This window comes from Mobula hypostoma, chromosome 1, assembly GCF_963921235.1.
Source record: "Mobula hypostoma chromosome 1, sMobHyp1.1, whole genome shotgun sequence".
NCBI lineage: Eukaryota > Metazoa > Chordata > Chondrichthyes > Myliobatiformes > Myliobatidae > Mobula > Mobula hypostoma.
Genome location: NC_086097.1, coordinates 220,888,487 through 220,904,837, shown reverse-complemented (window position 1 = coordinate 220,904,837; position 16,351 = coordinate 220,888,487). Strand labels below are relative to the sequence as shown.

Genomic DNA, 16,351 nt, shown 5'->3' with positions numbered 1-16,351 from the left:
GAAAATTCAGAGAAATTTCTTTAACCAGAGGGTGGTGAATTTGTGGAATTTGTTACCACAGGCCGCGGTGGAGGCCAGGTTGTTGTGTGTATTTAGGGCAGAGATTGATAGGTTCTTGATTGAACACAGCATCACAGGAAGAAGGCCGGGGAGTGGGGCTGAGAATGAGAAAAAAAGATCAGCCGTGATTGAATGGTGGAGCGGACTTAATGGGCCAAATGGTCTCATTCTGCTCCTATGTTTTATGGTCTAAATTTATTATCAAATTCCATATTCAGTTGAAGTCAGAAGTTTACATACACCTTAGCCAAATACATTTAAACTCAGTTTTTCACAATTCTTGACATTTAATCCTAGAAAACATTCCCTGTCTTAGGTCAGTTAGGGTCACTACTTTATTTCAAGAATGTGAAATGTCAGGATAATAGTAGAGAGAATGATTTATTTCAGTTTTTATTTCTTTCATCACTTTCCCAGTGGGTCAGAAGTTCACACACACTTCGTTAGTATTTGGCAGCATTGCTTTTGAATTGTTTAACTTGGGTCAAACATTTTGGGTTTGTAAGCCTCCTTGCTCACACATGCTTTTTCAGTTCTGCCCACAAATTTTCTATCAGATTGAGGTCAAAAAATGATGTCAAGTCTGGTTCATCCTTGGGAGCAATTTCCAAACGCCTGAAGGTACCTCGTTCATCTGTACAAACAATAGTATGCAAGTATAAACACCATGGGACCATGCAGCCGTCATACCGCTCAGGAAGGAGACACATTTTGTCTCCTAGAGATGAACGTACTTTGGTGCGAAAAGTGCAAATCATTCCCAGAACAACAGCAAAGGACCTTGTGAAGATGCTGGAGAAAACAGGTAGACAAATATCTATGTCCACAGTAAAACGGATCCTATATCAACATAGCCTGAAAGGCTGCTCAGCAAGGAAGAAACCACTGCTCCAAAACCGCCAGAAAAAAGCCAGACTACAGTTTGCAAGTGCACATGGGCACAAAGATCTTACTTTTTGGAGAAATGTCCTCCGGTCTGATGAAACAAAAATTGAACTGTTTGGCCATAATGACCATCGTTATGTTTGGAGGAAAAAGGGTGAGGCTTGCAAGCCAAAGAACACCATCCCAACTGTGAAGCAAGGGGGTAGCAACTTTGCTGCAGAAGGGACTGGTGCACTTCACAAAATGGATGGCATCATGAGGAAGGAATATTATGTGGATATATTGAAGCAACATCTCAAGACATCAGCCAGGAAGTTAAAGCTCTGTCGCAAATGGGTCTTCCAAATGGTCAATGACCCCAAGCATACCTCCAAAATTGTGGCAAAATTGCTTAAGGTATTGGAAAATGTAAATGCATACATTGTATTTTCTATGTACTCAACAGTATTTCAGTATTTACTCAAATGCACACATTATATTTTCTATATTTACTATGTAACCACTGCTAGCTGAATAGAGGGTACTCACTATGTAGCCATGACTTTTGACCTAATCACTATTAATTCAGGAAGAGAACTAGAATGAAACCAAGTAGAAAGATAACGGTGGCGAGTAAGGTAATGAAATATGTGGTAGTATGTCACAACAAGACTAATTAAGAAATAACTGTGGTTAGGGATGAGGGGACACCTGGTCTGAAAAGTAAACTAGGACATAATTAAATTGGGGAGTAAAACAATAGTGGAAGGTCGAGAGCGGATGTATTGATGATATGTGATCACAGGCCGTCTGGATATGATAATGTAGCTAAGATAGGAGATTGCTATAAAAATGCTGCGTACAAGCCTCGATGGGCAGTCAGCTACTAGCTTTCTGATTGTCTCAGCCTTGATTTGCAAATTAAAGTTTAAAACGTCTTGAAGGATTTTCTGCGTCTCCTTGTTGTTTGTAAGAAACGAGAAACCACAACAAAGGACAACAAAGTCAAGGTATTGGAGTGGCCATTACAATGCCCTGACCTCAGTCCGATAAAAAAATTTGTGGGCAGAACTGAAAAAGCATGTGTTAGCAGGAAGGCCTACAAACCTGACGCAGTTACACCAGTTCTGTCTGGAGGAATGGAACAAAATTCCAGCAACTTACTGTGAGAAGCTTGTGGAAGGCTACCCAAAACATTTGACCCAAGCTAGACAATTTAAAGGTAATGCTACCAAATACTAACAAAGTGTGTGTAAACTTCTGACCCACTGGGAAAGTGATGAAAGAAATAAAAACTGAAAAAAATCATTCTCTCTACTATTATTCTGACATTTCACATTCTTAAAATAAAGCAGTGATCCTAACTGACAGGGAATGTTTTCTAGGATTAAATGTCAGGAATTGTGAAAAACTGAGTTTAAATGTATTTGGCTAAGGTGTATGTAAACTTCTGACTTCAACTGTATATCACCATATTCTACCATGAGATTCATTTTGACTGTTGGAATTCTTGATGATAGCGTAATAGGCCCATCGTCTTCAACTGTATTGTCACTGACCTCCCGCCACCATGTCGGAGTTGGTCCATTTGCTAAGGATTACAAATTGTTCAGATAATTTCTGTATAATTAACCAGTCCATATGCAGCAAGTCCTGGACAACATCCAGACAGGGACTGAAAAATGCAAAAAGAGACCTAATCGCCTTTCCATCATGTTAAACCTTAATATTTTTGTGTCTTCTATCACCTGTCTCCTGATTAAATGGAAGGTTATGAGGATAAGTGATTTAAATGTTGTGGTTACTGGAACGTACGAGAAACCACCTATTCTAATGTCTGCAACACACATCAAAGTTGCTGGTGAACGCAGCAGGCCAGGCAGCATCTCTACGAAGAGATACAGTCGACTTGGGTCTCGGCCTGAAACGTCAACTGTACCTCTTCCTAGAGATGCTGCCTGGCCTGCTGCGTTCACCAGCAACTTTGATGTGTGTTGCTTGAATTCCCAGCATCTGCAGAATTCCTGTTGTTTGCGTATTCTAATGTCTGTTGGGTCACATCCTGTGTTTTTAAAACCTGACCATCAGCTTCAGTGTATATCAGGAGTGTTATATAATAAACTACTCTTAGATGTTTGAGTACAGGTGGAGAAATTCTAGGGGGGAATAAGCAGACTCCTCGCTTTATTAAACTTACGTTACCATGTGTTACTTGGAGAAAGCACTGAAGCAACACATCAGACCATCTATAGCTGCATTTCCAAAGCTTGTACCTTCCACTGCAGCAAGCACCAAGAACCCCATATCACCCTGTCATGAACACATATTAGTGTTCCTTCATCAGTCTTGGATCAATAAAAAAACTGCATTATGAAATGCTAACAAAGTTGTTGGGGCACCTTCCTCTCACGAAATAGCTTAGCAGAGAAAGTGACCTGTAGTTACCCTTGCAACTCAAATAGGGCGGTAAATATTGAGTTTACCACTAACACATACTCTCTAGAATATTTTATTCAAAAGATGGAAAATGAATGCAGCCTTGCTAGATATTGTAGGGTATATGTAGCATATAAAAAATCTTTTCAATTACTCTTAACAATGTACAGTATAATGATTAAAAACTATCTGTAGTTTGTGTAAGATGGTTCTTAACCATAGCCTGGTTGTTAATTCTCAACAGTTCTCAATCATGGTATTTATTGTTATGCTAATATTGTGCAGGGATCCCAACATTGTGGTATTGATGGTGTCAAAAGTATTTAATTAACTATAAAGTATTTTGGTTGTAAAAGGCACATGTAAGCATTTATTTATCAGGTTAAGGGTTTCAAATAAGAATATATTAATCTGTTTATCAAAATAAAGTCATTTTATATGTTCTCCATTAGATTAAAAGAATATATATTCGGTGTTTATCTTTACTTTAGAAAATGTCTAAGAACAATGAATAACCTGTGGCTTGCTTTGCCAATAGGATACCCCTCCTCATCTGCATCATGCAGCTGAAGTTAATCTTACACACCACCTGAAAAAGTTGGGAAAGGAAGGAAAACTGAGTGAGTGTTCTCAACAGTGAAGATTAAAAATGTTCAAAGTATCAATACTTTTTTGTTCCCAATGGGCATTTGGGTGCATTTATCATACAGCCTCTGAGCAGAGTCTGCCAAATGATAGCCTAGTTATGCCTTTCTCAGGAAAAAGATTGCTGACTGCTAAGCCTGGGACCAAATCTATGAAAATACTGACAGCTTCCACAAGATGATAGATCATGAGATTTTGTTAGCTGGAGTCAGTTCCGTATTGGAACTGCAGTCCATCAGCAGCATGTTATCTAGAACAAAACAATTGTGGTTTGGTAAGGTCAAAATGTTTTAGAAGAATTATTTTGATTCATGTTTGGAGAAAGAGGCTTTTGAAAAAGACGGATTCTGATATTTCAGTGAGACTTTAAATAGCCTAAGCTTGTTGCCAGTTTCCTCTTTTACAGGAGCTGCAAGCCTTTGCATCGGAGTCTGGTCAAGAAGGTTAAGTTGCTTGGTATTCAGGATGAAGTAACCAACTGGATCAACATTGGCTTAGTAGGAGAAGCCAGAGAGTGATGGTAGATGGCTGTCTCTGATAAAGGCTGGTTAAGAGGGAGTTAGATGTGGCCCTTGTGACTAAAGGGATCAGGGGTTATGGAGGGAAGGCTGGTACAGGGTTCTGAGTTGGATGATCAGCCATGATCATACTGAATGGCGGTGCAGGCTCGAAGGGCCGAATGGCCTACTCCTGCACCTATTTTCTATGTTTCTATGTTTAACAAGTGATGTGCCAAGGGATTGGTGCTATGTCCATTGTTGTTTATCATCTATATTAATAATTTAGTTGATATTGTGCTAAACTGGATCAGCAAATTTGTGGATTGCAGCAAGAGAGGTGAGAGTGGATATTGGACCACTGGTAAACGACGCTGGAGAGGTAGTAATCGGGAGAATGAAATGGCGGACGAGCTGAATAAGTAGTTTGCATCAGTCTTCTCTGTGGAAGACACCAGAAGTATTGTGGAAGTTCCAGGTGTCAGGAGTAATGAAGTGTGTGGTTACCATAACTAGAGAGAAGGTTCTTAGGAAACTGAAAGGTCTGAAGGTAGATAAGTCACCAGGACCAGATGGTGACCACCCAGAGTTCTGAAAGAGGAGGCTGAAGAGATTGTACGGGCATTGGTAGTGATCTTTCAAGAATCACTAGATCCTGGAATGGTTCCAGAAAGCTGGAATATTGCAAATGCCACTCTACTCTTAACAAGGGAGAGAGGAAGATGAAAGGAAACTATAGGCCAACACGAGGAATTCTGCAGATGCTGAAAATTCAAGCAACACACATCAAAGTTGCTGGTGAACGCAGCAGGCCAGGCAACATCTCTAGGAAGAGGTACAGTCGACGTTTCGGGCCGAGACCCTTCGTTAGGATTACCTTCATTTACTTTGGACATTATCCTGCTTAATTTGAGGACTAGAATATAAAAGCAAGGATGTAATGTTGAGACTTTATAAAGCACTGGTGAGGCCTCACTTGGAGTATTGTGAGCAATTTTGAGCCCCTTATCTTAGAAAGGACATCCCGGAAAGGAACTCAATTCACAAAAATGATTCCAGGATCGAACGGCTTGTCATATGAAGAATGAAGAGTTGAATGGTGAAGGGCCTTGATAGAGTAGATGTGGAGACCACATTTCCTATGTGGATGTGAAGAGGACACAGCCTCGGTACAGAGGGGCATCCAGTTAGAATGGAGATGAAGAATTCCTTCAGCCAGAGGATGTTGAATCTGTGGAATTTGTTGCCACTGGCAGCTGTGGAGGCCAAGTCTTTATGTATATTTAAGGCAGAGGTTGATAGATTCTTGATTGGTCAAGGCTTGAATGGATACAGTGGGAAGGCAGGAGATTGGGGTTGCGAGGGAAAAATAGATCAGCCATGATGAAATGCAAAGCAGACTCGATGGACCTAAAGGCATAATTCTGCTCCTATATTTTATGGTCTTGTGGTCTTAATTGGGGCGGGAGGCTTTCCAAACTGTTCCTAATTAGATTCAGTTGCGTTCACTTGAATGGTCATTAGGCACTACATCATGCTTGCAGCGATCAGTTTTCAAATAGCATTAGTTGCTTATGTTTGTGTTCAAAAAGCAGTGATTTTAGTTACTGATAGATGATGAGAAATAAAGACCATTCAAACCACATATTTAAGGATTCAGGCTCGGAGATGCCAAAAAAAAACGGTCAGGAGTGAAAATGAAATTATTTTACTACTTCATCAAGTTAGGAATTGCGAAGAATTTGAAAGTATTGACAATTATCTTGTTACAATCAAAATGAAGATTTGAAGGATGCAGTTCTCTATAAAATAGTATGAAGGCAGTCCATTGTAAAGTCGTAGAAAACTACAGCACAGAGAAATGCCCTTCAGCCAGTCTAGTTCATGCTGATCCATTTAAACTGCCTAGTCCCATCATCCTGCATCTGGACCATAGCCATTTGTACCCCTCCCATCCATGTAGCTATTCAAACTTCTCTTAAACATTGAAATTACCATTACATCCACCACTTCTGTTGGCAGCTTGTTCCACACTCTCACCACCCTCTGAGTGAAGAAGTTTCCCCTCGTGTTACCTTTAAACATTTCACCTTTCAACTGTACTGACTTTGTTCATTTACAGTCAAATAAAAGAACATGGCAGATTAATTCCTCCATCGATAACGATTAGGAACTAATATACGTACAGTTTTATCGCATTGTAGTAGTTTTGGTAGTATTCTAATTTATTCTGTTATTTCATTTAAATACATTAGTTGTTACTCAGTTAAATATTAGCTTGCCTTTTTTATACCTTTCAACTATTTCCATGGAACTTCGGCTAATTGGGGCAACTATTTAATTGGGCCCAAATGTACTAGTCCTGATGTGTCCCAATTAACCCGAATCCACTGTATTTCAATTTTATTGACTACAACTTTGTTATGTTAACACCAAGAACTCACTTCGTTTTTGCAATTGAGACATTCACCATCATCATTATGTGACATGTCATATAACGTAGGTGATCATGGTGACCATGATTGTTCTTGGCAGATTTTTCTACAGAAGTGGTTTGCCATTGCCGTCTTCCAGTCAGTGTCTTTACATGACGGGTGACCCCAACCATTATCAATACTCTTCAGAGATTACCTGGCGTCAGTCGTTGATAACCAGGAGCTATGATATACACCAGCTGCTCATATGACCATCCACCACCTGCTCCCACGGCTTCTCATGACCATGATTGGGGGGCTAAGCAGGTGCTACACCTTGCTCAAGGGTGACCTGCAAAGGAATGCCTTCCTTTGGTAGAGATGTATCTCCACTTCGCCACCCAAATTGAGACATCAACAGAATTTTATGGGCTAAGATTGCATATTTATTCACTGCTAGGTGCTAAATTGAATGATCTGTGCAGGAATGATAGTGCTACCCCACAATTTAACTTTATGACATAAGAAGAGAGGAAAAGAATTGTGTGTGTCTACTTCTGACCTGCTTGAAGTGTGAGGCAATAGATGTCATGTGAAAACTCAAATTACCAACACAATTGAATAGACCTGTTACTTAAAAGCATTCATGAAAAATAGTAATCTAGACAATGGAAAGTGACTGCACCTGCAACACTTAATCACAAGAACTGATGATTTATCAAAGGAAATAGGAAAAACTGGTAAATACTATTTCCAGTTGGTAATTTAGAAATGTTTAGTGTGGTAGCCTGAATACTAACCTTCAGAATATTATTGAGTTAGTGACTGTAGTTTTGCAGTTTTAATGTCAGAATCTACTGTTTTTTGATCAAAATTCCTATAATGTCTTGCAGGCCACGATAATGAAATCCAGAAGTGGAAAAGTAACTTGTAATGGAAAAGTCCTTTTTAAATGGACAAAAAGGAAGCCTCTTCTTCAGATACATTTGCTATTTTTTTTAAGATTTGGTTTCTGAAGTACTGGTTTGCTGGGTTTGTTACCTAAAATGTGAAAATAAATATACAGGAGTGGAATATCCACAGGGATTCTTCTGACAATCTGTTGGAACAATGGAGAAATTATGAGCACTATTCTGATAGTATATATCAAAATTTCTGTAAAATTTTATCAAGAAAGCACCCCAGGAAATTGTACCCTCATGATATTATAATGAATCAAAATGATAATTCGCGTAATAGTTTGCATGTATTTTTTCTAGATCACTGATCTCTGTTAATTTACAAGAGAATATTCATTGAGCAGTGGCATACAATAAACATATTATGTATAATGTATTAAACGTTCTATCTGTTGCCATGATAAATCTATATGTAACATAAAATCTGGATTATATTTCTTTTAAGGAAACAGAATGTTTTTGCTATTTGTTGAAAGGTCAAGAACCATTGGGCAAAAACATCTTTTCTCTTCTGTTGTGCCCTGGTTTGGTGCACATATCTTTAAAAGATAACCTGGTTGCTTTGCAGAAAAAAAAACTATCTCTTTATGAGCAGTGTACGAGGAATACATATGCAGGGACAAGATCAGACCAGAAGTATGACTGTGGACTGGCATAGCCCTACATAGCCCTGCTCAGTGTTCAGTACCATCATCTTTTCACTACTAATCAACAAGCTTTAAAAACCAAGTCACTGTACCTTTCTCTGCAACATAATCCTTAATTTCCTCGTTTGGAGAGCACAGTCAGTGCAGATCGGAAATAACATCTCCTCCTTACTGACAGTCAACACAGATGCACCTAAAGGATGCGTGCTTAGCCCATTACTCTACTCTCTCTACAGTCTTGACTGTATGGCTAGACACAACTCAAACGCCATCAATTACTATTGAATCTATAATTATACATCTACAAACACAGCAGATCTGCAGGATTTAATCATTGTTTACAATTGGTAATTGATTTATTATGATCACATGTACAGTGTCACAAGGTTTATTATTGTCACATCTATGGTGATACGACATGTACGAACGTGATTGGAGAGAGTTCTGAGCGTGCGCAGGGATGATAGAAAGATCGAGAGACATGGTATTGTAAAAACATTGTGGTTGTTGTTAAATAAAACTTTTATTTCTTCCAGAAGATGGATCTTTATTAGTAACCCAAGGTACATATGAATATAAAGAACACAACAACAAGGTACAGTGAAAAGCTTTGATTTGAATAGCATCCAAGCAGAGTAGGTACTAAATACAATTCAAACAATTTTTTTTATTTCCTACCTTAAAAAATTCAATAATTCAAAACTTACCAGGGAATGTTTTACCTTCTGTACATAATAAAGTGGCCATTTAGTGTATATTCATAATCTTCTGCTGCTGTAGCCTATTCACTTCAAGGTTAAATGTGTTATGTGTTCAGAGATGCTCTTCTGCACACCACTGTTGTAACACATGGTTATTTGAGTTACTGTCACCTTCCTGTCAGCTTGAGTCAGTCTGGTCATTCTCCTCTGACTTTTCTCATTAACAAGGTGTTTTAACTACAGAACTGCTGTTCACTGGATGTTTTTTTTTGTTTTTCCACACCATTCCCTGTGAGCTGGAAAGACTGTTGTGCGTGAAAATCCCAGGACAGCAGCAGTTTCTGAGGTACTCAAACCACCCCGTCTGGCACCAACAATCATTCCACAGTCAAATTCACTTAGATCGCATTTCTATCATATTCTGATGTTCTGTCTGAACAACAATTGAACATCTTGACCATCTCTGCATGCTGTTATGCACTGAATTGCTGCCACATGTTAGGCTGATTAGATATTTGAATTAATGAGCAATGTACCTAATAAAGTGGCACTGAGTGTATATGAAAGATACGTGGGAGAAAGGAAGTGATGATGTTTCTGGTCGTGATTCTGCAGCAGAATGGAGAGGGAGGACAACCGGTATAAAGAGGAGAGAAGTAGTGAGATGGGACAGTGGGTGATCAGTGAACTAAGGGGAGGTGAAGGATGAACCCAGCCAGATGAAGGGTGGACACAGAGGCAGGTGAAGGCTGACAAAAAAATTGGCAGATGGTGCAAGGGGAGGGTGAAGGCAAAGTCATCTCCAGCAGGAGCACAAAAGCTATTATTAGTACTGGAAACTGGTACGTAAGGAAGGTGATATTGAGAACCATTAAGGGACAGATAAAGGGCAAGTGAAATCTGATGGGATTCCAGTGATTAAAATGTGTAGGTAGTGAGTGAATGGAATTGAGAAGGGGAGGGAGAAGAAAATGGTGGGGTGGGGGGGTTGTTATGGAATGGGAAAATGGACAGAAAGGTGAAGACCAGAGGTAGATCAGAAAGGACTTACATGGTAGAACAGAAGGCAACGATTTCCTGAAACTGGATAATTCAGTGTTCATACTGCTGGGTTGTAGACTACCCAGACAGGTATTGTCACTCTTATTTGATTCGAGCCTCACCCTGGCAGCGAAGAAGGCTGAGGACAGACAGGTTGGTGTGGGACTGGAAGGGGGGGGGGGGTGATTGAAGTATGTAACTGGGAGCTCAGAATAGCCTTTAAGGACATAGAGCTGGTGCTCTGTGAATCAATTGCTTAACCTTTGTTTGGTCTTCCTGATGTAGAGGAGGCCACATTGTTTTATCTTTCTTCAATGACTGATATTACTGATCAACTGTTTACTGTGCATGGTCTCTGTAAATACGTAACGTTGTGCTGGCAGATATGTTACAAATGTTATTTTACACCCAGGCCAAGAGCTAGAATGATTTAAAAACAATAAAAGCAGCGGCAACCATATAACATTGTTCTAAAGAATTCCCGCAGGAACGTCGTAGCTAAATGTACCACAACCACAGCCAACTTCCTTTGTGCAAGGCATGGCTCCAGGCATTACAGTGCTTAGCCCTTTATGCCCATTGATTTTACCAGGGTTCCTTCCTGCCATAGCCAAATTCTCCCTTGATGTCAAAGCTTCCCTGATTGTCAAGTAAGATTAAATTAAGTTTTGAATTTAGCATTTAACAACCTTAACCTTTTTTCTTTGATAATATTGGTAAAGTAGCTGCTTATTAATAGCTGTTGAACAGTTGTAAATAGCCAGCCAGATTTGGCTACCTGGTAGTCACCACCAGGAAGTGCTGTTGGGGTCTCTTGACTTTCAGACAGCAAAAAAAAGTCTTCTGATAACACACTGAGTTTAGTTCCATAGAGTATGAATACTAAAAGCGTATGAAATTTAGGATTCTGGTGAACGGGGAAATTTGGCAAAGTGGGTGATAAAATAGGTAAGTTTGTACCTTACAGAAAAATCAAAGCTGGTGAATATTGCATTATTTTTCTCTTCATTTTAAAGGGGTTCATGAATTATAGTCTAGTGCAAAAATTAACAAAAATTGGTATTTTGATAATAAATTATCTCTATACTAAATTATGATAAAATTAGGAGTAAATAGCTTGACCAACTTAGTTTAAGTAGTACACTCAATCATCTGCCGATTTGCAACTCGGGATAAATTACTTCATCAAGGACTCTTATTCCATTATAAGATCGGATTATGGATATATTGGGTGATAATTTTATCAGTTGCTAGCTTGCTATTTAATTATTCAACTGCAACTAACAGGCATCTTAGTGAAGACTGGTCCCTCTACTGTGAAAGAAACTATAAATCAAGTTTTAAATGCAAAAGCTTAACTAAATCGTATTCTATACCCAAATTGAATTGTTAAGAGTACTTTCATGTGAAAGAATGTAAGTGGTCAAGAAGTTGACTCTGCACCACCTTAGCAAGAACAGTTAGAATTGAGTCTCACCAGCACAGTCCACGTGACAGAAAAAAAAAAATGAGAATCCATGTGCCATGTTTCTGTGCTGTACTTCTCTATGACTCTATGTGTTTTCCTATCTTTTAAACAAATAGGCATCTCCGGGCTAAAGGCTTCCTATATTTAACTATGATGATCGTACCACTTCCATAACTGAGTCTGAAAGTTATCATTTCAAGATTAATTGCAGCAATTGGAGTGCATTATCTGGATATTTCAATGCAGCTTTAAAAGAACTGTGCTGCTTGACATAATCTTTTTTATGAGATTTACATGACTTTTGAAGTGAATGTAAAGTATCTTATGTTATTCAAAATAAGAGCCAAAGGCTTGAGAACTTTTCTTGACTCTTCTGAATAACATAATAAGATTGTCCATTTAGAATTAGTGTTATTCTTCATTATATCACTAAAACCATAAATTTTTATTTATCTCCCCACTATACCTTCTGGATCTTTGAATGTGTTCTGTCATTACCTGGCATCATTTCCTCCTTTCCTTCAATGAATACTTGTTTTTGATTATGATAGCTTATCTTGGAACAAACACAAAGCTCATCTCCTCCCAGTCTAAGACCATAAGATATAGGAGCAGAATTACATCATTTGGCCCATTAAGTCTGCTCTGCCATTTCATCATGGCTGATCCAATTTTCCTCTGAGCCCCAATCCCCTGCCTTCTCCCCGTATCCCTTCATGCTCTGACCAGTCGTGAATCTATCAACCTCTGCCTTAAATATACATAAAGACTTGGCCTCCACAGCTGCCTTGGGTAAATAATTCCACAGATTCACCATCCTCTAGCTAAAGAAATTCCTCCTCATCTCCGTTCTAAAAGGACACCCTCTATTCTGAGACTGTGTCATCTGGTCTTAGACTCTCCCACCATAGGAAACATCCTCTCCACATGCACTCTATCAAGGCCTTTCACCATTTGATGGGTTTCAATGAGGTCACCCCTCATTCTTCTGAATAGTGAATAGAGGCTCAGACCATTAGATGCTCTTCATATGACAAGCCATTCAATCCTGGAATCTTTTTAGTGAACCTTCTTTCAACCCTCTCCAATTTCAGCTCATCCTTTCTAAGATCAGCGGCCCAAAACTACTCACAATACTCCAAATGTGGCCTCACCAGTGCTTTATAAAGTTTCAACATCACATCCTTGATTTTATATTCTAGACCTCTTGAAATGAATGCCAATATCACATTTGCCTTCTTCACCACAGACTCAACCTGCAAATTAACCTTTAGGGAATCCTGCACAAGGACTCCCGTCCCTTTGTGCCTCAGTATTTTCTCTCCATTTAGAAAACAGTCAACCCTTTCATTTCATCTACCAAAGTGTATTACCATACACTTCCTGACATTGTATTCCATCTGCCATTTCTTTGCCCATTCTTCTAATCTGCCTAACTCACTCTGTAGCCTTTCTACTTCCTCAAAACTACCTGCCCCTCCATCTATCTTCATATTGTCTACAAACTTTGCAACAAAGCCTTCAATTCCATCATCCAAATCATTGACGTATAACATAAAAAGAGTTGGTCCCTACACAGATCTCTATGGAACACCACAAGTCACTGGCAGCCAGTCAGCAAAGGCTAGCTTACTTTCGTATTCCATCTTTACCTTCATAGTGACTTCCTTAGTTTCTTTCTGTTGGTTTTTAAAGGCTTCCCAAGCCTCTAACTTCCCACCAATCTTAGTTCTATTATATGCCCTCTCTTTGGCTTTTATTTCGGCTTTGACTTTAATATCCTTAAATTTTGAAGAAAAATGCTTACCAAATATTCCAGTCAATTTCCACACATTCTCCTTCCCTTTCAAGATGGCCCAATTATAGAATAATCCTCTTATACTTGCAGAATACTTTTTATTTTCTGAGATTCATTCCTAGTAGTATTTCCACATTATACACTAACACTGTGTGTTTATCTGTCTCGTCTGTTTGCTGTGTATGATCCAATCAATCTTAGTTCTGATCACATTAACATTATCAAATTTTTAGGTAGTTTATTGGAGGAAATTTAAACCTTGAGACATAGGAGCAGAATTTGGCCACTTGGCCCGTTCAGTCTGCCCTGCCATTTCACCATGGCTGATCCGTATTTCCTCTCAGCCCCAATCTCCTGCCTTATCACCCCCCCGCCATTTCCCTTCGTGACAGGCCCGTCGGCCAACAATGTTGTGTCTCCTTTTTAAAACCAGTTTTAATCAATCTCTGAACTCTTTATTTAAACATATCCTATTGTTGACAATCAAACTGTACAGTATTCAGTTTCTCTTTAGATTCCATTTTCATGTTTCTAAATTCACCCCTATTCTAACTTGATGTCTTATTTCGTACAATGTTTCCCTTTTGTGTCAATATTCCTTTATATTTAACTCATCTACAGTATCTAAATCTGTTTTGTTACTTCTACCATCAAAAAATCCTCTTTTTTATGTAGCTAGTTTCTCATAGTGACCCGGCTGGTGGCGTAGTGGCATCAGTGCCGGACTTCGGGACGAAAGGTCCCGTGTTTGAATCCAGCCAGCTCCCCTGCACGCTTTCCATCCATGCTGAGTTACGAGCTGGTGATCTCTTTGGAAACTCACCTGGCAGAAGGCAATGGCAAACCGCTGCTGTAACTTGCCTCGTATGCAGTTCCTCACTACGTCAGGGAGGCGTGGAGGGAAATCGCCTGCTAACCAGAGAAACAACAGATGCGACGTACATTTCCTTATTTGAGGAATACGTTCACACATATTAAGCATGGTTAAACTAAACAGAAATTGCAGCATAGGAACAAGCAATGTGAGTTAACTGGTTGCTATACTAAAATATGCTCTAACCACCTTCCTGATCTGTGTTATATTCAACTGTTTTTTTCCGTGTATGAAATTGAATAATAAGAATTTGGCTCCAATGTTTAATTTAATTTTTCTGTGCCCCATCGATGGGTGAGTAATTAAAATTGCCCAGAACAATGTTCAAAAGCATTGCTGCTAGCAATGCCTGTACCTTGTCATATGATGCAGTGACCTTGTCACATGATACATTTGATCATCATCTGGAAAAATAACATCATCTAACATACTTAATCTAGTAAACTTCCATTAAAGAGTTGGTTTGGTGGTTAAAGTCCATCCTCTATTGTATAGGTCTGGACCTTTCCTCTAAGCAGAACCAGAACCAACAAGTGGAAACTTAAATATGGTCTCCAAATACAGGACTGCCATCCAGTGGGAGGGAATGGTATTGCATGCCCTTGAGCTCTACTGCAACAACTTACCAAATTACTTCAGTTTCATTTCATACCTTGGCGCTTCAATAAAAGATTTTTTAGCTTCCTTCTGTCAAGCATTTCAACAAGATTTCAGCAACTTCTGAATGCAAACAACTGTGGATCATAAGACCATAAGATATAAGAGCAGAATTAGGCCATTTGTCCCATCTACCATTTCATCATGGCTGATCCATTTTCCTCTCAGCCCCTATCCCCTGCCTTTTCCCCATATCCTTTCATGCCCATACTAATCAAGAATCTATCAAATATATCCAATGACTTGGCCTCTACAGCTGGCTGTGCCATCAAATTCCACAGATTCACCACTCCCTGGCTAAAGTTCCTCCTCATCTCCATTCTAAAAGGGTTTCAATGAGGTCACCCCTCATTTCTCTGAATTCCAGATAGTAGAGGCCCAAAGTCATCAAATGCTCTTCATACGACAAGCCTTTCAATCCCAGTATCATTTTCATGAATTCCTTTGGACCGTCGCCAATGTCAGCACATCCTTTCTTAGATAAAGGGTCCAAAACTGCTCACAATACTCCAAGTGAGACCTTAACTTTATAACGCCTCAACGTTACATCATTGCTTTTGTATTCTAGTCCTCTCAAAATGAATGCTAACATTGCACTTCCCTTACTCTCAACCTGCAATTTAACTTTTAGGGAATTCTGCTCAAGAACACCCTAGTCATAGAAACATAGAAAACCTGCAGCATAATACAGGCCCTTCGGCCCACAAAGCTGTGCCAAACATGTCTTTACCTTAGAACTACCTAGGTTTACCCATAGTCCTCTATTTTTCTAAGCTCCATGTACCTATCCAGGAGTCTCTGAAAAGAACCTATTGTTTCCGCCTCCACCACTGCCACCGGCAGCCCATTCCACACATTCACCACTCTCTGCATAAAAAACTTAACCCTGACACCTCCTCTGTACCTACTTCTAAGCACCTCAAAACTATGCCCTCTCGTGCTAGCCATTTCAGCTCTTGACTATCCACACGATCAATGCCTTTCATTATCTTGTACACCTCTATCAGGTCACCTCTCATCCTCCATTGATCCAAGGAGAAAAGGCCAAGTTCACTCAACCTATTCTCATAAGGCATGCTCCCCAATTCAGGCAACATCCTTGTAAATCTCCTCTGCACCCTTTCTATGGTTTCCACGTCCTTCCTGTAGTGAGCCGACCAGAACTGAGCACAGTACTCCATGTGGGGTCTCATTTATTAAGTCCTTTTACACTTAAGTTTTTAGAATTTTCTCTCCATTTAGAAAATAGTCTAACTTTTTATTTCTTCTAACAAGGTGCATGACCATATA

General features: G+C 39.4%; 1 protein-coding gene across 2 annotated transcripts in view; it reads left to right on the top strand.

The window, feature by feature from the left end:
- Window positions 1-9,247, top strand: part of lactb2 (lactamase, beta 2) — a 53,015-nt gene extending 43,768 nt beyond the window's left edge. The window contains exons 1-3 of one of the 2 annotated variants that reach the window (XM_063065019.1): window positions 520-1,341; window positions 3,899-3,980; window positions 7,810-9,247. In XM_063065019.1, the coding sequence (XP_062921089.1) occupies window positions 736-1,341; window positions 3,899-3,980; window positions 7,810-7,850 (729 nt within the window). In that variant the 5' untranslated portion in view covers window positions 520-735 and the 3' untranslated portion in view covers window positions 7,851-9,247. Of the gene's footprint in view, window positions 1-519; window positions 1,342-3,898; window positions 3,981-7,809 lie in introns of those variants that run through there. The other variant, XM_063065015.1, reaches the window with a different exon arrangement.
- The last annotated feature ends 7,104 nt before the right edge of the window (window positions 9,248-16,351 follow it).